The 25,610-nt window shown below is 58.9% G+C and overlaps 1 protein-coding gene across 2 annotated transcripts in view; it reads right to left on the bottom strand.

The window, feature by feature from the left end:
* Nucleotides 1-7,039: 7,039 nt before the first annotated feature.
* Nucleotides 7,040-25,610, bottom strand: part of HS6ST1 (heparan sulfate 6-O-sulfotransferase 1) — a 47,679-nt gene continuing 29,108 nt past the window's right edge. Inside the window, exons 2-3 of one of the 2 annotated variants that reach the window (XR_015553140.1) lie at nucleotides 7,989-10,593; nucleotides 7,040-7,634 (exon numbers count right to left, since the gene is read on the bottom strand). Coding sequence is in view for 1 of the 2 variants with exons in the window: in XM_004423941.3 (XP_004423998.1) it covers nucleotides 9,885-10,593 (709 nt within the window). In the remaining variant the exon portion in view is untranslated. Of the gene's footprint in view, nucleotides 10,594-25,610 lie in introns of both variants that reach the window. The other variant, XM_004423941.3, reaches the window with a different exon arrangement.

The following is a 25,610-nucleotide window of genomic DNA, read 5'->3' as shown; positions in this document are numbered from 1 at the left end:
GGGAGGAGCCAGCACACACAGCTCGTAGCGGCCTTCCCAGGGACGGGGCCCCGAGGGGCGCTGACAAAAGATCCCCAGAAGTGACTGCAGAGGAGAGGGTGGTGGTCCGGCTTCTCGCCTGGCCCTCAGCAGCTGGTGCCGGCCTTGTGAGGGTGTCGGCTCTCCCTCGGGCTGCGGCGAGTCAGAACTATCTGGCTGCTCAGGAGGGCTGGGGCCAGGGCTTGCTGCGGGCGCCGGCCCGGGGAGGGTTGCTGGCGGAAGGGGAGCGGCAAGGACTCGCCATGGTCATCGTTCTGTCCTCACGTCAACTTTCTCAATGACTGGCCTTCCGCATGGAGCCTCCATCAGGTGATGGGAGGAAATGTCGGTGCCTGTCCTGGGTCAAGAACAGCCCTGCCCAAAGGCAGCCTGGTTAACATCAAACTCTAGACAGGGAGTCTGCCTCTGGGAATGTGGAGCAGACGCACGTATGCCTCCTGCTAAGCAGAGCCAAACCCTGGGTGTTTCACAGACAGACAGAGACATTGATATCTATGAATAATACATATTATGTTCATCTATCTATAGCTATCAACCATCTATCATCTATCAATCATCTACCTACTATCTATCATCATCTATCATCTATCTATCATCCATCTACCTATCTATATCTATCTATGTATCTATCTATGTATCTATCTATCATCTATCTATCTACCTATCAATCATCTATCACCTATCATCTATCTATCTATCTATCTATCTATCTATCTATCTATCTATCTATCATCATCGTCATCATCATCATCATCTATCATCCATCTACCTATCTATCATCTATCTATCCATCTAAACCCTAAGAGGCAGAGAAAAAAGATGGCCTGGCTGGGCCCTCGAGACCCGGGAAGGCCACAGCAGTGAGCTCCTGGGTTTTCTTGTGGCCTCACATGCCCCAGCACTGGAGCAGAAGCATCCAGCAGCCCAGCACTGCCAGTGGGCAGACAGAAAAGCCCGAGAAAGCCACTTTCTTAGCTGAAGGAGCAGGAGAGGTGCAGCCCAGCAGAACAGAAAACTCTTAGGTAATAACCCCTCTACCAGTCACCAGAAAACTCTGTGGCCCCACCCCCAGCCCCCCGCACTGGCAAAGGCCAAGTGGGGAACCTCAACTACACAAGGCCCCCACATCACCACGGGGTGGGTCAGAGAAGGCCAAGCAGGGAGCCAGGACTTTTGTCCCCACTGGCTGGTCGTCAGCCCTCCATGAGTGTCAGTGAGGAGGAGCTCCCCACTTTGGTGCCAAGAGGCAATGGAACCTGGATGTCTCTCTACACTGGGGCTCTGGTGAAGGGGACGACAGGTGTGTGGGGGAGGCGGGGCCCACACGGGGGAACCTCACGATTACTTCATGGTTCATCCAGCAAAACGATGTGAACAAATGCTCGAAGCCCCAAGGCCCCCAGCCCCATGTCTTGGCCTAGGGGTTCTTGGGCCTGGCCGTCTGCGCTGGGTCCCTTCCTGTTCCGGGAGCCTGAAGCCTGACTTGCAGCCTGAGCTTCCGCGCGTGCCTCACGTACAGGCTTTTCACAATGGTGATTTTATTTTGAGAAACAGAAAACCATAAGGAAAAGTACAAAGAATAACATGACAAACTCCCACATACCCACCACCCAGAAGTGATAGTTGTTACTCCTTTATTTGCCTGTTTTCTAGCTATAACACATAAAATGGTACAGAGAAAGTTTAAGTCCCCTTAATCCTCCAGCCCGAGTCTCACCTTCTCCCTGCACTGTGAACTCTGAGAAAATCACTGTCATGGACTGAGAGTGTATCTTCCATTTTGCTTTTGTTTTTATTTTCAGCTCTCTATGTTCAGAATAGGTAATTCATTCACATATTCCAAAATTCAGGAGGTACAAAAGGGTACACAGGAGAAAGCCCCTTGCACTCGGTGCTGTAGCAGGTCCGCGTGTGCCCAGCCAGGAGCAGCAGGTGGACAGTCTTGAAGCAGCACGTCCCGGGCAGTCGGTGGAATGGAGGTGTTGTCACCGGGCTCCAGCTGTGTTCCCTTTGCAGGAACACCATCTTTAGTGGCCGTGCCATGTGGCCCATCATTGTTAGGATTAGGTTTAGTTGCCAGAGACAGAAACCCCAAGCAGCAGCAGCTTAAACAAGGTATGTGTTTATTTCTCTCTTACATGGATAAAGTCTTGATGTAGGCAGCCCAGAGCTGGTAGGGTGGTTCCATAGTCATCAGGGACCTAGCTTTTTGCTCTACCATCCTCAACACAAAGCATCTACTTCATGGTGCAAGATGGCTGCTTGACCTCCAGCCATCACACCTCCATTCTAGCCATTAGGTAAGAAGGGCCCACTGCTTCTCTTTTAGGATGTTCCCCAAAGCTGCAAGTGTCATCTTCTCTTGCACTTTGTCGGCTAGAGTTTAATGGTGTAGCTACATCTCATTGTGAGGAGGCTGGGAAGTGTGACCCTGCCAGCTTGACCTTGGCTGACTGTGCTCCCAATGATACATGGAGGTTCTACTGCTAAGGAAGGAGGGGAGGACAAATATCAAGGGACAACTAGAAGGCTCTATGGCGATGCCCTAGTTTTAAATCCTCTGAAGTGGACAAATTCCTTCCTGCGTGGAGAGCCCACTGAAAACGCAGACTCCCGGCCACGTCCTGTGCGGCCCCTCTCGACAGGCTCCGGACACACAAGTTCACACTGGCTTTCAACTGTTTCCTGCAGAGCGGGGCCTCTGCCACGCAGGAAGCCCGGCTCCCCTGGAAGCACTTCCTCAGAGCCCCTTGGAGCCCCGTGGTGAGGCTCACCCTGGGCGTCCTGGGGTCGGGACGGCACTGGGGCAGCACTAAGCGTGCGTCCAGCTCCGCACAGACAGTGTTGTCAGGAGCCCCTGGGGCCCTGACTCCGGCCTCGTGGCTTCTGGGGAAGGGCGGGCACCCTGGAGAACAAAGCAGCCCAGCTGCGCGACTCCAGGCGGCCCCCTGAGTCTTGGAGAGGCCGCCCGGCTTTTTGTTTGAGAAAGAAAAGTGTTTTCCACAGTCCCTTTTCACAGAGAAGCCCAGGGTTCCGACGAGCCACAGAGTGGGGAGAGGAGGGGGCGGTGAGGACGCTGGGGGCACTGGGAGGAGTGTTGGCAGGCAGGGAGGAAGGGGTGTCCCTGCCGGCCTCCATGGCCTTGGAAAGAGCGCGGAAGGGCCGAGAGGGAAGCAGAAAGAGAGGGAGCACGCTGGCCTGTTGGGGATCCTGGAGCTGGGTGTTTGCAGGACTTGTCAGCTGTAGGGGAGTGGAAACGGCAGTGTGGCAAGTGCAGACGGACAGCGGGCCTCCCACAGCCGGTGGGCGGGGAAGCCTGCCTGGGGGAGGTTAGGGGCCCTGTACCTGCCTGGGGTGGGGGGGTCCCTGTGGCAGGGGGAGGGGCTGGAGGAGGGGATAGGGCTGGAGAGCTGAGGTGGGGGCTCGTCAGCAGAGCATCAGAGGGACAGACTGGCTCCTGGGAGGCTTTCTGCCCCTCACCCACGCCACAGGGGTGACCCTGAGTTCCCACTGCCCTGAACATCCTGCAGAGGAGCCTGCGAGGATGGAGGCTGGCGGTCCCAGCCAGGGCCTGATGGCCTTCGTGACAAGGTGGCAGGGGGACAGCAGAGGGGGCCATGTGTGAGCACCCCGCCACCCATCCCTGGGGGATAGGAGTGTCCCCTGGGCCCCGATGCCACCCAGAGAGGAGGAGAAGCAGGGGACAGGGGACCCCTAACACTGGTTCTAACCAGGAGAGACTGAATTTGAACAGACAAATTAAAAAAAAAATCATGCTCAGAGGAGTGGGAACGTGCAAGTCAGGGAGTGAGCAGTTTCTTTAAAAAGGGCATGTTTTGGGGCAAGCCTGGGCAGTGCTGTGTCAATTCGGACGGCTCCTTGGGCCTGTCCAGGAGCCCAGGTCCCCCCTGAAGCTGGAGGCCGTGGCCGAGCAGGGAAGAAAGGCAAAGGAGAGGGACAGTCCTCAGGTGTGCCCAGAGGAGAGGCTGGGGGCCACAGCGGTGCTCCACAGCGGGCGGTGCAGCGGGCGGGACTGAGGGGTGGTGGGGAGGGTCAGGACTCTGCTTGCTCGTGCTCAGGGTTGGTCAGAACTGGAGCCAGAGATGAAGATGCAGCACGCGGTGTGCCCCGCCTGGGCCTGGCTCCCCTCCTCTGGACGCAGGTGGGCCCCAACACCAGCCTCCCCACCTCACAGAGAAGGGCCACAGCAGGTCAGCGGTCCAGTCGGAGTCCAAATCCCCATCTGACGACAAGGCTGTGTTCTGGAAAGGCTCCTCTGTTGCCGCAGCAGGGAGGAGAGCCAAGACCAGGCTCCCACAGTGAGGGGGTCTCCTTGGACCCACGAGGCGAGGACCTCCAAGCCAGGCCTTGTCAAGGGGGCTGGGTGCTCACCCTGATCCACTAGGGCAGGAGCTTGTGGGGAAGGGGTCCGGTCAGCTGGAATGGGGTGTCGTGCAAAGGGTCCCCATGACATCAACGCACCCGGTGTCCTCCTGGAGGCCTCCTAGTCTTGGAGGTCCCTGAGACCCAGTGCATGATCCCAGGAGGGGACTGTGGGCTCCCATCCTCTCTGGGGTGGCTGACGGCACCCAGAGAGCCCGTGTGCTCTGGCTTGGGAGCATGGGGGCCAGAGGGCCGGGTCCTGTCTCTGCCACCACAAAGCGGCTGTGCCCAGGTGGAGCGAGTAGGGACTACTTTCCCCCAGAAGAGACGCAGAGTGGCGCCCAGAGCACTGCGTGAGGACGAGCGCTGGCCCGCAGGGTTTGGGTGAGGGGTGAGCATCCACGGGAAGCGTGTGGGTAGCAGGCCCACCCCAAGAAGAGGCAGCTGCTGGTCATGGCTGGAGTGTCAGCAGGGCCAGGGTTGGTGGGGCAGGGTGGCAGCTGGCCACGAGGAGGGGGTGCTTGGTCCGAACCCAGAGACCCGAGGAGCAGGGTCAGATGCAGGCTCGCCCAGCAGTGCAGGAGGGGCAGGGCCCACGGGGTGGACGGGTCTGACCGGCTGGGCTGACCCAGGGGAGGCTACAGCCGAGTGCAGGGAGCAGGGATAGGCGCCGGGAGCCTCCAGGCTCTCAGGCTCAGGAAGACTGAAAAGTGGCCTTCCCCTCTGAAGAGCAGTAGGAAGATGGAACCCCCCTCCGCTAGGCGAGGTGTTTTCAGGACCCATTTCCCTTCGTCTGATCACACGCCAGCCCTGCCGAGTTGCACGGAGCCATCAGAAAGTGGAGGGCACCTGCGTCATGCGTTCCCCGAGGGAGGAGCCAGGCTGAGGGCTCCAGATGAAGTGTCCAGGGAGGGGCCGAGGTGGGGGCCTGCGCAGGTCTTTCCCCACTGGGGTCCTTGTGGAATCTGCCTCTGCTCCTCCCTCGCGAGTCTCTGCTGTTTATTAAAGAGGGCTGCTCCCTCACAGATCAGAGGGTCAAGAATGCCCTCTCTTCAGATCTGAGGGCTGGAGATTTAAGGCGCAGCCCTGTCTTCCTCCCACTCTGACTCTCCCACGTAGGAGGGGAAGCCCCGGTGATGACAGCACCCACCTTCACCCCGAGGACTGCCGTGAACACTAGCGGTGACCGCGGTCTCCCGGGTTCTGCCCTGCCCTCATTCGCTCCGTGACTCATCCTCTCTCCTCTCTGCAGCCACCCTGGCCCTCCACCCGATCCTTTCACCCCTGTGGATGGTACAAGGCCAGAGTATCCAGGTATACATCCTGGGAAGGGGGAGGAAAAGAAGACCCCCTCAGCGTCGAGGTCTGAACCACTGGCTCCAATGTGGCTCTTCTTGAGTCTTGCGTGTGACAGTCACTGGGAACCGGCTCAGCCTGCTGGGTCTCCCCAGGACCCTCACAGAAGTACATGGCTGGGCACACTGGGGCCCCTGGCCCTAATTCCCTCTGGCAGCCGCTAGCCTTACCTAAGCATGACGGATCCACTTCCCAGAAGAAAAAGCAAGGAGCTGACTGCTTTTATCAGCCCTGAGGTCACATCAGGACCCAGAAATTGAGCAAGGGACCCCCACCCCATGGGACAGAGAACTGAAATTCATCAGTGCTAGTGGCCAGAACCACCTCACCTGCGGGGCACTCGTGCCCCAGATGTTCACCTGCATCTGATCACGAGGAAACAATCAGACTCATGCAGACCTCTTAAGAGACAACTGGTCTGTTAAAATGTCAATGCTAAGAAGGATGAAAAAAGGCGGGGGTGGGCCTCTGCCTGGTTACAGGAGATACTGGAAATAGGAGAAGAGATAGGAGAGGCATGAGTGGATCAGAGACGTTCTGAAGACAGCTGGAAAATTTGGATATGGACTGTATGTCGCCTAATATTGTTGTATTTATGTTAAATTTTGGGGCTATAATGGGGTTGAGTTTTGTAGCAGAAATGTCATTCTTAGAGGTACATGCTGGAGAACTTAGAAGTCTTCTGAGGACTGCAACTCGCTTTCAAATGTTCCAGAAAAACGTGTGCGTGTCCGTGTGTCTGTGTGTGCCTGTGAGTGCACTTGTGTGTGAGCAGCCGTGTGTACAGACACAGTGGGAGCAAGTGTGAGCACAGGACAACTCACGTGATGGAATGCTAATCCAGGTTAATCTAGCTTAAGGGTTGATGGGTGTGCACGGCGGCCTGTCCGCTTGTCATCTGAAATCACTCAGAATTGGGAGGTGAGGGAGAGAGGTCTCTGGGAAGGAGCACGTGGCGCCTGCCTTTCCCTCCACTGTCCTGTAAGCTGGGATTGTCTTCTCAAGTACCATGATTAATGATTCATAAACGACTCTTGTGTGAAGACAGTCACCTCTCCAACTTCCATGAAGCATTCCTTAGTGGAGAAGCGTGTTGACCCCCCTCTCAGGGGCCTGCACGGAGGGAGGAGCCTGGGCTCCTGCGTCCCCTCCTGTGCTCACAGATGCTCACTTGGGAAATTAGATCCAGAAGGAAGGTCCTGGCCAGGCTGCCCTGGGCGGACGCTATGGTAACAACCACAGACCACAGCACACCAGTGGCTCCTTTTCAGGGTTTATTTCATCTGCTAACATTCATTCTCGACCTAGACAAAAACAATTAGATGATTATGACTTGCTTTTCCATCATCACCTCATTTTTTTTTTGTATGAATAACCAAAAGATTTCTTCTCAACACTTTTTTTTTTTTAATAAGAAGCTATAAATAAATAAAGCTTTAAACGCTCCTGGGTTCAAGTTAAACACTTCCAGTTCCCAAAAAGTTCACAGACTCGCTGCTCGGACAATTTGGCCATCCCCGGCTCCTCCTCCAGGAGAGGCCGGTGCAGGCCTGTGTGGGGAGTGGGCTGTTCGCTCACTGCGTGTTTGCGCCTGTCCTCTCAGCCCTGGCAACAGCCGGGTGGGGCCGCCCCTTCCATGGGCCCCAGCGTGGCGTCGAGGAGCTGCCGCCAGCACAGGAGCCTTCACCGCAACGCAGGTGGCCTGAGCGGGAGAGGCTGGACTGGAGACTTGAGAAGCTGAGGGCTCTGCCAGTTGGCACCGTCTCTGGGCACCTCAGCCTGGGCGCTGGCCCGAGACAGGACAGCTTTCCAGATGCAGCAAAGAAACCGAAAAGAGACCCATACTTCCGTGTGAACTGGGACAACAGGCCATAAGTTAACACATTGCAATATGTACAAACCAGATCCTACACTCAGGCCCGCACACACAGGAAAGCCACCACGAGGAGGGCCGTCCTGAGCCAGGCCACTGGCCAGGTGCCCAGGGGCACAGGCAGAACATGGCCGAGCTTTCCACTATGCCCTGGAGTCGGCCACCTCCCAAAGGGAGGACACAGCAAGCCCCCAGCGCCTCACGTGCTTGTGCAAGACCACAGAGCTCTTGTGAACACATCTCCCCTCCCCAGAGCACGCGTGCCCCAAATGATGAGCGTCAGAGCCCAGACACCCCCACTGACCTTCAGTTCCCCTTAAAAGAGCCACTCAATTACCTCGCCTCTTCGGCATTATGTGTCCACTCGAGGGGTGGTCCTGGGCTGCCTGGCACGGTGCCCACCCAGGCCTGCTGACAGCTCTGCCCTTGGACTACAGGATGAAGTGGCCAGTGTAGGAAGGTGGATGGTGGGGCCCTTATGCCAGACAAGCAAAGACTAAAGCCGCTTCCTCCTGGGTGCCACGTCACTCGGCACTTCAGCCTCTCCTCTGCTCTGGAAGGGCCCTTGCTCCCAGGCCTTCACTCCATGGTGGAACAGCTGGGGTGGCTGAGTGGAACCTGGGCCAGGGAACCCCTGGTGGGATCTCCCACGAGGCTGTTGCCCTTGCCAGCCCCTCGCCAGGTGGCCCATGGCCCTCGCTGCCCTCCTTGAGTCCGGCCTGCAGCCTCCAGGCACACATGCTTCCTCTCTTGGAGATAGGGCGCCCGTCCACCTCAGGTGTGGGGCTCACACTCAGCTCCCCAGAACCCAGGTGCCTCGTGTAGGGAAGCACCTCCAGAGGGGACACTGGCCCAGCCTCCTCGAGCACAGGAGGGACAGGGGCAGGGATAGTGTCTACAACAGACATGAGACATGGCTTCTCTAACCTGCGGGGCTGCAGGGAACAGGGCCTGACCAGGTGGGGCGGGGGGGGGGGGTGCAGGGAGAGCCGGGGTGGGGAGGGTACCCGGGAGCTTCCAACCGGAGTTGAGAATCTGAAAGCCCGAGGCCCCTCCTGGCCATCCAGAACCACCATGGCTCCAAGTATGGCTCATGGGCAGCAGCAGCCGTCTGCCGAGTTCCAGCCAACGGAGGCTTGATTGTACTTCATACGCAGGTCGTGGGAGCAGTGGGTATGAGCCCTGAATAATGTCCAAGTGATGGGCTTCGGGCTAGGGGCAGTCTGCTGACAAATCCCAGAGGGTCAGAAAAGAGACTGGGGCAGGGGGAGCTCTCGGGTTCCATCCCCCTTCCTGTCTGAGCTGGTCTGCTGGGTGGTCACCCCCAAAGGCCAGCTGGGGGGGGTCAGACACAGGTGGCCACAGCCTTCCCTCTCCTGGGACACACTGTGTCCATGGCAGGGGCCAGGAGGCGGGCCATCTCCCACAGCCCCCTCAGTCTGAGCACTGTGGGAAACGGGGGCAGGGAGGCGGGCCCATCTCCCACAGCCCCCCCAAGTCTGAGCACTGTGGGAAATGGGGGCCGGGAGGTGTGGCCCATCTCCTGACCCAAGGCACGAAACCACAGTGGGTTTTGATCTTGGGCCAGAGATGGGGGCGGGCTTCCTTGGGGCTAGACTAGAGTCTTCTTGGCTTCAGAAGTGGGGGGCCCTGACCGTGCAGATGGGCACGCTGGGGGCTCCATTCCTGATGACACTCAGATGGCTGCCCGTGTTCCCAGGGAGGTGGCTTCACATAGGCCCTGGGGCAATGTGGTCACCCGAGGCCAGGGGGCTGCCGGGATGGCCTGAGCCTGGGGAAAGTGCCTGGCGCTGGTCTCAACCCCCTACTGGCCAGTGAGGGGTGTGCAGTGGGCATGGGATGCACCCCTGGCCTGCAGTCCACTCTCGACTCTCCTGTCTCTCTCGTCTCCAAATCCTTGGCCACTGTGAGGAAGGTGGGGGTCAGGAGAGCAGGGCCGGCGCTGCCCTTGGCCTGTGCAGACGTGACTGGGGCTCCTCCAGGCATGCTTTCCTCTGACCCAGTGCGCTGCACAGGTCAGTTTCTCAGCCCGCGGCCTGGGAGAAACAGTGAGAACCAATGCCGCCCAGCCCACCACGCGCCCCTGCCGCTTATGCTCAGGACACATCTACCTTCTGGGCAGCGGATTTGGGCCTCTCTTCCCATAGACCCGGGGGGGCTGCGTGTTGGTCTGTCCGTCCGATTCCCCCGCCTCGCCCCGCGCCGGCCGCCACTACCACTTCTCAATGATGTGGCTCATGTAGTCCTCGGTGGGCACGCGGCCCGGCTCCTCGGCGTCCTCGCGCGCCAGCGCCTCCTTGGCGCGGTGCAGCAGGCGCTCCTCGCGGCTCTTGAGGCGTTGCTCCCTGCGCTCCAGCTGCCGCTTGTACTGGTAGCGCTGCTGGAAGAGGTCCTTGGCGTAGTCGTAGAGCTGCATGTCCAGGTCGTTGAGCTCCTCGATGCGCCGGATGGTGGCGCCGTCCACCTCCACGCCGCCTGCCCGCGTGCTGTTGTACTGCATGAAGGGCCGGATGAACTTGAGGTTGAACGTCCGCTCGAACAGGTACTGCGTCTTGCGCTGGAACTCCGTCAGGCCGAAGAAGGCCATGCCACGCAGGTTCTTCTTGGCGCTCTCCAGCAGCAGCTGGGCCCGCTTGCCCTCGGGGATGAAGGACAGGTTGTAGCAGCCCACCAGGCTCAGGTCGGCCAGCATGCGCACCTGGCGGTTGTTGGCCAGGTTGTAGGGGCAGTCCATGAACTCCTGCAGCGTGCAGCCTGACCAGTCCGTGCCCTCGTAGCAGGGCGGCAGCTCCTCGGGCGTGGGCGTGCGCCCGTCACACATGTGCAGCGACGTCTTCCACGTGGCCCCCCGCTGCACGTGCCGCCACTCGCTCAGGTAGCGGGACACGGGGTCGCGCAGCAGGGTGATGTAGTAGAACTTCCTGCAACGAGACAGGGAGTGGGTGAAGCGAGGGCGCGAGGCAGGGGCCACACCGAGACTGTTCCGGGGTGAAGGAGAGACGGGGCTGGAACCCCAAGTCTGACCACTCAGAATCTATGCTAGGGGGCCACAGACAAGCGACTTCACCTCTGATACCAACCACTATGTTTAGTTCTCAAAACAACCCCTTCTGAAGGAGAAACTCAGCCACTGTCACAGCTGCCACGTGTGACCGTCACGGTGTCAGGCAGTATCCAGCCTTAGCACCTCCTGACCCCTGACCTGGGGTCCCCTCTGGGGGCTTCCCCGGAGCCCCAGGCGTGCCCTCCTGCCTGCCTGCTCCTCGGGAGGGGCAACCTGACTTCACCCTGCTGGAGGGAGCAGGGTGGCCCTGGAGCCCTCGCCGCGTGGAACCCATGGTTTAAAGAGCTGTTCACAGTGGCAGGCTTGGTGCCGCCCAAGGTGCCAGTCAGCAGAAGTCACTCACAGTCCCAGGCTGCAGAGGCAGGCCAGGGGCAGGGCCTCCCACGGGGCACACCCCACCCCAGGCTCCCGCCGAGGTCCACTGTGGGAGGAGCACCAGTAGACGACCCCTCGGTGAGCCACAAATCATAACTTATGTTGTCTCCTGGGACCTGTTCCAACCCCACGGAGTCAGGCATCCCTCAAGATAAGACCTCCCGGTGCTGACTTAAGGGAGTGTCTGCCCACGGGAGAACGGACTCAAGGAAGGCTCTGCCCCTTCTCTCCTCTCCCTCAGGGTGACAGGCACCCAGAATGATTCAAGTCCCTGCAGGGCATGGTGTGATGACTGGCCCGAGGGCGCCAGGGCACCACAGGCTGTGCGGCGGCTGCCAGATCTTCCTTTGATGGGCCTGGTGTGTGTGGGTCAACCCCAGAATGGTCTACAGTTATTCCTGGGGGCCCCTCCTCCAGGGCTGGCAGAGCTGGCGGCCTGTGCATGCTGGGGTGGGCCCTGGCCACAGAGAATCAGGGCCTGGGGCTGGCAGCCTAGAACGTCCTCGAGAGTATGCAACAGGCGCCCACTGGGCCCCACATACCACTCTTGGGGGGAGAAGACCCAAAAGGGACCTGCCCCACCAGTGCCCCCCAAGAGGGCGACACGGAAGTACACCCACACTGCCCCTCCTCGTTGAGGCCCAACAAAAGCACCCATCACACCACCCTCTGGGAGAGCTGCAGGGCACAAAGCACCTTGAAGGATCTGGTGGCAGTGCCCTGCTCTGACCACACCTCCTGAGGGTAAGGGGTCCTGGGGGGCAGGCACGGTAACCGGTGAGGACAAAGGTGGCGGGGTGCCACGGGAGGTCACCCCAGCCTACAGGAGCACATCTAGAAGATGAAGCACCTGCTTCAGGGGGCCCGGGTCCCCAGCAGGCCAGGGCATGGGGAGAAGCTGGCTGATGGCTCGGAGCAGAAGGAGAGACAGGGCAGCTGTTGGCCACCTGACACTCCCGCGGCCCCCACCGGCTGGCGCTGTGCCACTGGGGCTGGGCGAGGTGGGCCAGCCCCTATCGTTGTGGGGCTCTGGCCAACAGTGGGGAGAGGGCCTCTTTCCTAGCAGGGAGTAGAGAGCAGGATGGGCATCCTGACTCCCGACCCCTCCCCGAAGCCTGAGTTCTTCTGTCCTCTCTGCCTCAGGTCATGGATCCACCTTCCCAGATGCTGCCTGGGCCAGGCTGGGGGTGAGGTTGACAGGTCCCTATGTGCTCTGGAAGCAACCTCAGCATGTGCCCCACCCCAGCCCAGGCAGTGACCACTTGCTCCTGGCCTCTGTAGGCAGCTCGTGTTCTAGTTCCTCCAGTGTGGGGAGCCCTACAGTCCAAATCTGACCCCTTACCTCCTGTGGAACATGCTTCAGTGGCTCTTGCTGCCCTTGGGAGAAGAACAAAGTCCCATTTGTGCCCTCCCAGCCCCCCGTGACCACTGGGGCCTCCTCTTGGCCCTCTCGCTGGCTCCTGAGATACCCCAGGGCCTTTGCACAGGCTATGTCCTCTTCCCTCTATTTCATCAGCTGACTTTGGCTCATCCTCTAGACTTTAGCCAGTACCATCTCCCAGGGAAGCCTCATGCTGCCTCTTGGGCCTCTGTCACAATGGTAACTTCACACTGACCTCTCAGCTCATCCTGGGGTAGGGAGTGGGCGAGCAGGAGCTGGCTCCTCTGTGTATCAAGCAGGGCCATGGTGCCTCCCTGGGGACAAGGCTGAGAGGGGTCAGAGGGTCCAAGACAGAAGGTGCCTCAGGGCGGTCACCTCACACAGCACTCTCAGCCCCCAGTTGAGGAAACCAAGCCCCAAGAGGGGAAGCACTGCCTGGAGGGCCCCAGTGGCTTCAGCGCTGGGATGGGGCAGGTGGCCAGGCCCCTCTCTGCAGACCCTAGCTTGAGGCCCTCTGGTAGGTGAGAAAGCCCTTAAATGTGACCGGGACGAGGGAGGTCAGTTTGTCCAAGGTCAGCTTTCTAGAGACCAAGTAGAAGACACTTCTAAATCCTGACCACGACAACTGCTTCTAAAGAGGCCCAGACAGGCAGACACAGAGCAACAGACAGAGGGACACACCTAGAAACAAACGCATAAGCAAACACAACCTGCGTGCAGGCTGCTGGCACACACCTGCCCAGCCGGGTCCTGTGCCTGCCCTCAGGCCCCACGGGGAGTCCAGGGGCTGCCTGGACCTCCCCCAGTCCCATGGGGCTGACCTCCCATAAGCAAACGGGCTAGTGCGGCGGTTTCTTCTGGACACAGAAGCCAGAGAGTGGCGTGTCACCTGACAGGTTTGTCTACAGCCCCAGCCAAACCACGCGGAGCTCAACCAGGCTCCAAAGGTGACCTCCGGGCAAGGGCACACGGCATATGGCTGCGCACCGGCTCGCCTCCCCAGCGCCCGTGCCTGCGGTCCCTTCGTGGTCCTTTCAGCCTGAGGGCCCGCACTAGCAGTTGCCCTGCCCTGAGAGGTGGGCTTGGCGGAGCCCCAGCTGCCCCCAGACCGTGCGTCCCAGAGAGGGGGATGGGGCCACTAACCCCCACTGTATGGTGCCTGCGGGCCCTGGGGAGGCCAGGTGTGGACGCCCAGAAGCCCTTGGCCATGAGCCATTCCCGTTGTACAGATGTCACCTCAAAGAGGTAAAGGTCACCCAGTGACCTACGGCCAGGACCTGGAGAGCCAGGACTGATGGGAGCCCTGCCCGAGGGGGCAGGGCCACTTGTCTTCCAGGTTCCTCTCCCACAGCCCAGAGAGGGTAGGTGATTTGCCCAGCATCACACAGCGAGTTATGAGGCAGGCCAGAGCCCACGCTGGCTGACCTGAAGCCCCACAGTGAGAGCTGCCCTGTGTCTGGTCGGATGATGCGACTGGGTCTGTCAGAGGTCCGGGCACTTGAGGGCTTGGGGCCCATGGAGGAGGTCACTGAGGGGTCTCCAACGGTGCGGTCTGCACTGGTGTCTGTAGCTGGCAGGTTCCAGGAGAGCAGATGAGCCTTCTGGTCCTTGGAGTTCCCTGTTGGTGCTCTCTGGTGGAGCCAAAGGAGCTGACTGAGCCCCCCGAGCCCCTGGGGCTCACAGCAACTCCCACAGCTCTCCATGCACCACATGAGTGCTGAGTGGGGTGGCCTTGCTCCTGGCTGCAACCCTGGATGCTGGCCTGGCTGGGGTGACTGGGAGCAGTGTTAGGACGGAGTGTGCCGCCCTTCTCTGCTCAGGACATCACCATGCCCTGGCCCCCAGTGCTGTCCCCCAGACATCGCCTGTGGTGGAGACCAAGGGCCTGGGCAGACTGTGGAACCTTCTTGTGGGGCCAGCAGCCCCAGGCCACCGCCAGCAGCCCCTGTGGGCGCACACATGCATGTCTGCCGGCTGCCTCAGGAGCTCCTGCGCCCGACCCCACCTCCACTCCCCTCGTCCGCCCCGGCCCTCACTCGCTCTGCGGCCACGACACGGCAGGCACCTCCAGGCACAAACTTGTGCCCTGGCCATCCTTTGCTCAGAAGCCCCCACTCCTGTCTCCCTTTCTCTGCCCTCTATTGCCCATTATACACATGACGAGACACAAGGCTGTTTATGTTCTGGTTTACTGTCTGCTGAAAGGGGGAGCACTGATCAGAAGTGAGCCCAGGGCAGCGTGTGGCATGGGGCGGAAGACCCCTCAGATGATGGAACTCCCCATCCAGGCAGCTCCCTGCCCAGGATGTGCATTCTCTGGAGGAGCTCACAACTCAGAGGCCTGAGCCACTGGGCAGGGGGCCAAACCACAGTCTGCACACTCAAAGGTGTCCCACACACCTGCCACCAGGCTAATCTAACCCCTGACCCAGCCGCCCCCCAGGAACCTGGGGGGGTCTCTGCCCCAGAGCACAGTGCTTCCTGCGCTGACATGTGGGGTCCCCCACAAAGCAGGGGGCTTTCTACTTATCACTCTCCAGCAGGACCTGTCCACCCAGGTGGTCCAAGTGCTAACCAACGAAGCTTTCAGAAAGAGGGGAGAGAGGAAACAGGGAGGAGACGATGAAAGAAACAAGAACTGGAGTACATAATCGTTGAGAGCCCAGCAAACAAATGTGGGGACCAGACCCATGAAGCCCCTGGACAGAAAAAACAGACACAGAGAGGGTCGGTTGTCAGAACGGGACTCAACCACTCTCTCTAACACCGTGTGCTAAAAGTCAAAGAGCAACGGCTTCAAACGCCATCACACCCAGCCCAGCTATCGACCAAGTGAGCGGACAGCAGAGAGATTTTCAGACATGTAAAGGCTGAGGAAACTTATCTCCTAGGAATCCTGCTTTAGGAAGATACTGTAGTATGTATCTCGTTTAGTAAACAAGAGGAAAGAAAAGCGCAGGACCCGGGAGAGAGATCCAGGAGGCCAGCCGTGCATCCTGCGGGCCTGTCAGGAGCAGCGGGACAGGGGCTCCAGGAAAAAAGGGGCACAAACAGATCACCGGACACAACAGAGCATTTGTGGAAAAACACCAAGAGCAGGTACATGGCAGACCTGTGGAATCATCTGGAAAAAATTAAGTCTATGAAGACAGAAAACAAAGCAAGTAAAAAACAAGATGATCACTAATTCCAAGAAAAACACAAAGTTATACAAAAAAGAAATGAAGTTTACTACTTGGTTCTGAAGTAAAGAGTGGTTTTAGAGACATCATAATATACAGTGATTGCTTATTTAATAAAAACAGAGCTTTAACTCTACTTGGAGGACAGGTGGGGTATGGAGAAGGATGTGTTAAGGGCATAAGAACACAATCTTCATCTACCTAAACAGAAAGTAAATAGATCTCGTTTAAAACAGTAAATCAAGAAATAGCACTGTAAGTTATCTAGAAATATGGAGGTAAATACATGAAGAATATTGAAAAGAGCCACAAGTGGTTCTTTGGGGAGGCTGGAAAGGAAAAGCAGATCTGTTGGTTTTTATCATAAGCCTCTTGGAACTATTTGTCTTTAAGCATGTATATAAACTATTTTGACTAAAAAATTAGAAGTAAAAGAAAACAATGAGGAAACTGGCTAAAAAAACCTATGGAGAGATGCTCCACTTCATTAGTCACTGAGGGAATGGCACATTAAGCCACAACGGACTATCCACCAGAGTGGCCCAACAGAAGTGGGGCAAGGCCAACTTTCGACAGCTGCTTATGGGACGTGAATGGGGGACAGCTGTCATGGAGAGCCTTCCCTGGAAAGTGAAGGTGCACACGCTCCCCCTGTGACCCTCGCCTCCTCTCCTGGACACGCATCCCAGGGAAACCTTGTCTGTGCGCACGGGGGGTGTGGACAAGGCTGTCGGCAGCCACACTGCTGGGGACAGCCCCAAACGTCCACCAGAGAGGCACGTGTACACAAACGGTGGCATGGTCTTCCAATGGAATACTGCTCAGCAATAAAAACGAACAAACTACAGCTAACAACAACAACTTGGGTAAACTGATGTTGGGTAAAACAACTTGGGTAAAAAAAGATGTTGCAGAAAAAAAGCAAAATAAAATTTAATAGAGTAGAATGATACTGCCTATCAAGTTCCCAAAAATAAACAAAACCAAAAAAAAATACTATTTAGTGATACATATATATATATTGAAATTATTTTACAAAAAAGGTGATGAGGTGACACACATGAACATTCGAGTCAGAGGTTAGCCCTGGTGTGCTCTGGGGCGGCGGAGGCCGGGGACGGCACTAGTTCACTTGGTGTCCATGGCACCGACCATGCCCTCATTCTTAAAGCATGCAGTGAGGGCGCGGGTATTTATTTTTATTTTTATGCTTTATTTCTCACGTACATCTTGTATGCCCCAAACACTTCGTGATACAGGAAACAGTTTTAAGAAGTTTTACTTCTTTAGGGCAGCCTGAGAGGCTCCAGCTGGCCTGGCAAGTGAACCGGCATTCTTGCCAAACCAGGTGCCTCGGGTCCCCAGGGTCCCCAAGCGTGCTGGCCCCTCTCCCTTTGCTCCTGGTCCCTCTGCCTGCAATGCCCCCTCCCACCTCTAGTTCTGCCATGTCCAGGTGTCTTCAGCCCTTCCTTTACTCCCCTCTCTCCCTCCCCCTCCCCTTTACTATGTGCAAATGCCTCTGCAGTGAGTAGAGGGAGGGTCCACTGAGAGGTGGAGAACCCCCGTGGGTGCTGTCTTTGGGGGCCGCGGGACGGCCAGTTTTCCGGGTCAGTCGGGGCTGCCCTGTGGCTTGTGAACTAACTGTGCGTTACTGAGCCAGCTGCTCCATGGCCTCAGGGAAGGAACCAAGCTCCTCCCAAGCTGAAGCATCTGGATGGTGGTTGGCTTCCCATCCAGCAGGGTCCTGGAGGTGCAAACAGGGCCAGCCCCACCCCCGGGCCTCCCCTTCACCGCTGCCAATCCCAACGCAGGGGGCCAGGGACCCTAAGCTTAGTGATTTGGCTGGCAAACTATGCTCTTTCAGGGTGGCAAGCTTCTGGCACCTTCTGTGAGCACAGCCCTAAACCACATCCTGGCCTGTGGGTGCCCACAGTACCCCGACCTCTAGGCAGGTTTCTGCAGAGCACTACTGCCTGCTATGCACTGGGACAGGCCCAGGAAACTGCCCAGAGCACGCCCCAGCCCAGACTGTTCTGCCTGTGGACAGGGAGCAGTGTCACCTCTGAACAGGACACACACTGGGACCAGAGAAACGACAAGGATGCCATGCCCACATCTCCTCTGAAGCCGTCGGCACCACTGGCTGCCCGACACATCCATCCAGTCAGTGCCCTGCACGGTCCACTGGTGGAGGGAGGATGTGGTGGGAGGCCCCCTAGAGGCATCCCCTCTGCAGCTGTGTGCACGTCCATCTGTGCAGTCACCACACACCATCCCCGGGTCTTCGTCCCTCCCTCTCGCGCCAGCAGACTGAGAGCTCTCGGAAGGCAGGCCCATGTACTCCGGCCAGCACAGTGCCCTGCTGAGAGCCAAGACAGCCCATCTCGTCCAGGGCTGCAGAGGCAAGGAGAGACTGCCGAGACGGCTCCTCCACTTCCCCGCGGCATGCCGGGGGGCCACAGGAGCGTGCCGAGTGCCCACTCAGCCAGGGGGTGGCTGACCTTGGCCGAGGGTGCACACGGGGCCTGTGCAGCCCATCTGGGACTGGGCCAGGGAGCGCAAGCAGGGCGTCTCGCTCTCAGGCCCTCTGCCTCCATCACTGCAGCTGGCCACGGAGTCAGTGGGCCGGGGGCTGTCACCTGGGAACAGGGGGCTCCACAGTGGGAATGACGGCTGTCAGGTGGTGGAAATGGGGTGAGGGAGGAGGAAGCCAGTGGCCCTGCCCAAGCACTCGAAGGCCCCAAGGCACCCCATTAATGTTAGCAAAGGACACGAACTGGCAGTCCCCCAGGCCCCTCACAGCAGCACAGCTGCCAGGCACAGCCTGCGAGGCAGGCACGTCTCCCCTTTCAGAGGACGAGCCCCAGGCGCAGAGGGGGGACGGCTCTCAGTTGCCCACTTTCCAAGAGCTGTGGGTTGGGACCAACAAGGGCAGTGGGAGGTGACGAGTAGTGGGGGCGCCGAGGGCAGCACTCCCAAGTGGGGCGGGTCGGGGAGGCTTCTAGGAGATGGCGGGGACACAGCCTTTCGTGATCTGAGGAGGAGGCGGTAGAGGCTCGAGGCGCAGGCAGGGCCGCACTGAGAAGGGCCGTGTTCATTCTATAGGAAAACAAGCTTGGTTGGGTAATGGCAGAGTGCAAAATTCACACGGATTTCAAAGATAAAACATGGGACTTGAAAGAAATTTCATGCTGTGAAATAATTCTAGTCTGCACGGGCTGCAGCCTCTCTTGACAGCCCACAGGATTTATCGCCAGCATCGTGCATTCTTGTGTTTAATCACACTCCGCCGAAGGCTTTCTGACATTTTTGTGCGCGCCCCACAATCACGTAAGATCCTAGTGGGCAAGGACTGTGTTTGTTCTTGGGTTCAAAAAGCCCTCAGGGGGCGGCCAGCTCGAGCCCTGGCCGGGAGCCCGCTCCACTGACAACACGCAGCAGACGGACGAGCTTTGTGCTCCCTCCCTGGAAGGAGGGTGGGGGACAAGCGGCGGACAGCTGAGGGGAGCGTGGGGCGGAGGCCAGCTCTGCTCCAGGACAGGGTCGGGGAGGGGAGGTGGACCTTCGTGCTGTCCCAAGGAGCCCCTTCCTCCCGCCCCTGGCCTGTGGGCATCAGGCAGGTCACAGCCCACAGTCCTGACTGGGAGGTCGACTCCGTCACTGTAACAGCGATGTGGAAACGGGGCTTGCAGAGGAGAGGTGACCGACCCAAGGCCACAGCGGCATTTGTCTTGTGAAGGGAAACCGCTGCCAGGAGCGCCTGCCCCTCGCCCTCCCCTGGGGCACACCAGTGGCCGAAGGGGCTTCCTTCTCCCTTCTCTGCCCTGAGAGTGTGGGTTTGACCCAAACCCCATGCCGAATCCACTCACTCCTCACCCTCCTGGGTGCCCAGGACTCAGACAAGACTCTAAACCTGGCTCAGGCCCTGGGAAGCCCAGAGCCAGCGGGTGCAGGATTCTGTGGTCTGGTGAGGGCTCGATCGGTCATTCCACTTCCAGGAAGTAGTCTGCCCTAAAGGGAAGGGCTGAGATGCAGCAAAGCCACTGCAGGATGTGGCTAAGTGTTCGCTTCCCCAGGGAGACTTGGAAACAACGCAGGAGGTCGATTGTAGACACACAGCAGCAGACTGTCTTGCAGCCAAGGGCAGGGATGCTCACGAGACCCAGCGCCGACCGACCAGAGGTGACAACTGTGCTGTCATCACCACCCAGAACAGAATCTACTATTAAATGGCTATCTCAGGGGGGTGAAATTATGGATTTTCCCCAACATTATAAAATGTTTCAAACTTATAGAAAAGTAGGAAGTTCAGTGAACACCCGTATGCCCAAACGGGTGGTTTTAACATTTTCTTCTTTATATATTTCTCTATTGCCCGCAATGAGCACACATTATGCTACCCTCTCACCTCCTCTCTTGGGCCTGCTGTCCCCTCACCTCCTTTCCTGGTTCCCCTGCCCCCTCACCTCCTCTCCTGGACCACACTGCCCCTTCACCTCCTCTTCTGGGCCACACTACCCCCTCACCTCCTCTTCTGGACCACACTGCCCCTTCACCTCCTCTCCTGGGCCCCCTGCCCCCTCACCTCCTCTCCCGGACCACACTGCCCCTTCACCTCCTCTCCTGGGCCCCCTGCCCCTCACCTCCTCTCCTGGACCACACTGCCCCTTCACCTCCTCTCCTGGGCCACACTACCCCCTCATCTCCTCTTCTGGACCACACTGGCCCCTCACTTCCTCTCCTGGGCCCCCTGCCCCCTCACCTCCTCTCCTGGGCCCCCTGCCCCCTCACCTCCTCTCCTGGACCACACTGCCCCCTCACCTCCTCTCCTGGACCACATCACCCCCTCACCTCCTCTCCTGGACCACAATGCCCCCTCACCTCCTCTCCTGGACCACACTGCCCCCTCACCTCCTCTCCTGAGCCCCGCGCTGCCCCTTCACCTCCTCTCCTGACCACACAGGCCCCTCCCCTCCTTTCCTGGACCACACTACCCCTTCACCTCCCCTCCTGGCCCTGCTGGGCCCTCACCTCCTCTCCTGGGCCCCGCTGCACCCTCACCTCCTTCCTGAGCTGCGGGCTCCTAGGGCAGGGGTTTCGTGAACAACAGTGTAGTTCACAAGTCTTAAGCTCAAACGCCAAAACCAAGGTGGATTTTTCTACCAGTGCCAACAGAGTTGTAGCTCCCTAACTGCGGGTGAGGACATTGCTATTTAGAATCAGAATTACAGTCTGTTGGGTCTTTTTCTAAAGAAACACTGTCACACTACTTCCGGATACACAGTCACTAGAAGAAAACTAATGCCATGGGTCACAAGAGCACTTGGGGGACCGGCTTCAAGGCAGCGAGAATGCACTGCCACTTTCTCCCCTGGGACAGGCTCTGGGGGTCCCAGGGTGGCGAGGAAGCCCTGTGAGGGGTACCCAAGCCCCATCCACCCCAATGGTGTATTCTGGTCTCCCAGGGCCCAGGGGTCCCTTCATGAGGACAAAGGCCATGCCCTGAAGCCAGGATCCAGGTTAGTTTTTGAAAACCGTACTCTGAGAGGTGTCCAGAAATTCAGCGGGAGGACAGGGCGAAGTCGCCCCGGGGAATGGTGGGGCAGGCGGGAGCAGACCCTGCACTCCAGCCTTCGCACACTGCTCCCCGGAGTCTGGCTCTGAGGGCTGTCCCACGCTGGGCCAGGTGCCGGCGGCCCCCAGAGCCCACGGCCTGGCAGCGCCCAGCAGCCTGGTCCTGCTGTCCCTGCTGGCCCTATGGCCTTGGAAAGCACTGCATGTGGGTCAGGCTAGCTCTGGGGAACGCGGTATATACAGTAAAACCACCCAGGACAGAATCCAGATGGGGGATTTCATGCCTTAGAAAAAATGGAAGTCTGATTTTAGCTCCAGTTCCCACCGTGAGGGGAAGCAGCTGAGTGCCCCGTGTGGGACTAGCTGCCTCCTCCTCCTCCTTCCCGTGACAGGAGGGGCCTGCAGGCGCAGCTCCTCAGGGCTGTGTCACCCCCCCTCCACGAACCAGGGTCCTCAGGTGCATCATTAAGACAGCCCGGCGGAGTGAGGGCACAGGCCGAACGGAGAGGAAGCCAAATGGAGGGAGAGGCAGGGCCCTCCTCTGAGCCGGGCATGGGTGGCGGGAGGAGATGGACCAGGTCCCCAGCAGCACAAGAGGGAACCAGCACTGACGGAGTGAACAGACTCTCCACTGGCTCTGGCCGCCACTCACCTCCCCACCCCAGGCCCCGCGCTGTGGGAGCAGCCCTCCCCAGTCCTGCAGGAAAACTGAGATCATTAAGTGCTGAGCCGGCAGCACAGGCTGCGGAGCCTCTCTCCAAATGCAGTGTGGAAAGTGCTGGTGTAAGGCTGTCCCTTCCTGGGCAACGTGTCTGCAAAGCAGCTGTGAACTCACTGACTCCGCTTCCAAAAATACCTGGGTTGGGAGAGCAGCCCCACATCACTGGTCAGGGTCTGTGTGCGCACAGGCGTGGCCAGTTCCCGCCCCTCCTCCCAGAGCCCCCTGCACCTCCGGACTCCCAGGGCAGGTAGAGCCTAAAGCTGACACAAATCTTAGCCCAACACCAGAATGGAAGCTCTGGGGTGGGTGACGTCTGACCAGGACTGTGGCCCCTCGTGGATCGCACAGCGACCTGTAAAGTCTGCATGATCGTCCCAGCTACAGAAGTGGGGATGCTGACATCCAGAGAGGCCAACGGCCGGCCTGAGGCCACCCGGCCTCTGAAGGGTAGGCTGTGCTTAGAGCTGGGTCTGCTGAGGCCCATCTCCCTGTGTGCCAACCCCTCCGGCAGGAATGGAGCTGCAGGGCCCCAGCACATGTGCCCTGTTGTCCTCCTCCAGCAAGGGGCGCACATGGACCACGGGCATGGCTGGCTGGCTGGTGCCTGGCTGGCCTCACAACTCTGCCCCCTGCCCCACCCACCTCCAGCAAAGCAGGGAGGGCCTCCTTGGCTCACCCAGTGAGCTGAATTCTTCCAGACAGTGGGAAGTGAATCCAGCCAAAGGAAGCAGCCCTCACGTGGGCCCCCAGGTGACCCCACAGGCTTAGGGAATAGCACGGAAGTCCCTAAGGAGGAAGAAGCCCAGGAAATGTTTTACAGCCAGGTGTGGCTGTGTGACTAAGTCTGGCCATCAGGATGTCCTTAGAGACACCTTCTTCCCCCTGTTCTCCTCCTGCTGGCTGAAATGTGGACGTGACTGCAGTGCGTCAGCAGTCATCTTGGACCATGAGGCAGAGGCCCTGCTTTCTGGGGACAGTAGGACAAGAGAAAGAGCCTGGCTCCTGATGCTTCCTGTGGCTGCACCACCAGCCTGGCCTGCCTACGCTGGGCTCCTTTCCAAAGGGAGAGGAATAAACTGCGGCCCTATTTTGGTCTCTGAACCTAATCCATCTATTCAGGGCCAACACACTAGGGACCTAGGAATGATTAGAGGGTTAGCTTCTTTGGGTGGGGTCAGCCAGGGGTGGGGTGGGGCCTGGGGTCAGGGGCTCAATAATAATTGAATTAATTAATTCAGTGAACCCTCAGTGCTTTACCCTGGTCATCTTGGACACTCACAGATACCCTGTAGGATGGAAATATTCCCATTTTGCAGATGAGGAAACGAAGGCCCAGAGAGGTTAAACAGCAAACCTGGCCATACAGCTGGCTGGTGGTGGTGCTGGGGTTGGAGCGCAGGCTGCTTGGACCCAGACTGGACCTGCCTGATGAGGAAGGTTCCCCTGCTGAGCCACAGCCCCCAGAAGGCATGGAAACATGTCACCTGGCCAGGCCGGCCCCGGCCACTTGCTGACCACTTGCCAAGCCACAGCCAGGAGCGGTGGTATTTTTGACTAAACTATGAACACAATTTACAACCCATTTAAACCTTTAAAGTACAGTGAGTTAGTTAAGAGTCAGAGCGATCTGCACAAAGCAGCACACCCAGACCTGCAGTGAGGACGCACCAACCCTGAACTCAAACACTTCATTCAGCAACCCTGCTGTCCTGACGCGGCCTCCCGGGGTGTCCATCATGGGAGGGTCACAGCCAGAAGCCCTGGACTTTGGCCCGACCCAGGCAGCACCTTGCTGTGGGATGCTGGGTGGGCCTCCCGGACAGGTTCTCTGGTCACACAGAGCCCCACAGCCCCGCTCGGCTCCCGCCTCCCGACGGCAGATGGAGGATGACACCGCTGCAGCTGCAGAGCTGGGGGAGGCCTGGCAGCATGCCTGTCCCTGCCGGGACCCAGGGGGCAGGCTCGATTCTCCCAGGGCTTGGGTGTCCCTGCAAGGGCAGGGCTGCCACGAGCCTCACCTTGGCACCTCAGCGGCTCTGCCCCATCCCCTCCCCACCCCGTCACACAGTCCTGCTCCCAGGGAGAAGCCCAGGCCCCCGCGGGAGCTCCCACCTAGAGCAGGAGGGCCCAGCTGGAGGCCTAAGTGTGCCCAGGGTGTTCGGGCCACGTGGGCCCACAGCTCTACACAGGCCTCTCTGACCACTCTGCTTCCAGGGCCTCTGGGATTCGAGGTCTCGAGGGATGGGCAAGGTTTGCTGGGTGCCAGGCCCTCCCTGTCGGGAGGGGGCTCTCAGAACAAAAGGATGGTCAGCAGACTCCCACGTGGCGGGGGGGGGGGCAGCAGGCCCAGTAAGGGCAGCAGGCCAGGGTGAGGGGGGCCGTCTGACCAGGGGCTGCGGGACCTAGGGACAAGGCCTTCCAGCAGGCTCCCAACAGCAGAAGGCTGCTCCCCAGGCACCCTCCTGCCAGGCTAAATCCTGCCTTGAGGTTCATATACTGTCTCCCTGTCCACTTGGGTGGCCCTGCCTGCCAATTACTGCCTGGTGCTGGCACAGGCCTGGGCCTTTCTCCACATAGGAGGTGGCACTGGAGCTGAGGGCCCCCGTCCCTTCCCTGGACAGCATGGAGACACAGGCGCTGCCTGCCCCAAAACAGCTGTCCCGGGAGGGGGCTGAGAACGCAAAGGAAACAACGGAGTGAGGATGTGGAGCTTTCTGCATCCTGTCAATTTGATCTGAGGCGTCTACACGGAGGGGGAGGGGGCAGGTCCAGCAGCAGACTCAGCCCCCCGACCCCCCACCACGTGGCCTGGGGAGAGTCACTGGCCCTCCGAGCCTCAGGTACCACTTGCTGTCCTCCCAGGCTCCTGCCAGGATTTGGAGGAAGGGTGTATATGTAAGAGGCTTTTGGTCTAGAGGATCCAGAGGTGAGGAACCCACGGCGCCAGCAGACCAGGAGCCCCGGGCAGGTACAAATGGTGTAGCCGTGCGTGAGCCGGGGACCTGGCTGCTTTGGCCCAGGGCTCGGCGCCCTGCCCTGGCTCCGCAGTGCCTTCCAGTGTGACCAGCCTTTCCTCGTTCACAGGAGCACCTGCTGTGTGCGGAAGAGTTCAGCCCTGCCCTCCTGCAGCACCCGGAGGACTGGAAACGTGGCCGCGGAATATCCAGGGGAGCAAGTGCTAGAAGGACACGGTCAGGTGCCTAAATCCCATTTAGGGTCAGGCAGGGCCCGAAGGGTGACATCTGAAGGACAGGGAGGGGCCGGCCTGGCAGAGGGTGGGGGCCAGCATTCCAGCAGACCCCCAGAGGACCAGGAGGAGGGGTGCCGGGCAAGGTGGGGAGGTGGGCCCGGAGAGGGCACAGTGCAGCCTGTAGCTCATCTAAGTGCGCAGGTCCCGAGGAGAGGGAAAGAGCTCATGGTTTCAACAAGGAAAGCACACTGTTATTAGAAAGTGGAAAAAAAACTAAGTTTCTGTCCCTGTTTCAAAATTCCAAGTTGTTGAAAAATTATGAAGAGAAACAAGTCATCTTAGTTTAGGCTTAGGAACTACCTCAACATCCCTTCCTTCTCCCGACAACAGCGACAGTTACAGAGGCGGATGGAAATCTTCCCTCTGTTTACAAACATGGTCAGCAGTTACA

The sequence above is a fragment of the Ceratotherium simum genome, chromosome 9 (genome assembly GCF_057802395.1).
Source record: "Ceratotherium simum simum isolate JZ-2026a chromosome 9, ASM5780239v1, whole genome shotgun sequence".
Taxonomy (NCBI): domain Eukaryota; kingdom Metazoa; phylum Chordata; class Mammalia; order Perissodactyla; family Rhinocerotidae; genus Ceratotherium; species Ceratotherium simum.
This window is presented reverse-complemented; position numbering and strand designations above follow the sequence as displayed.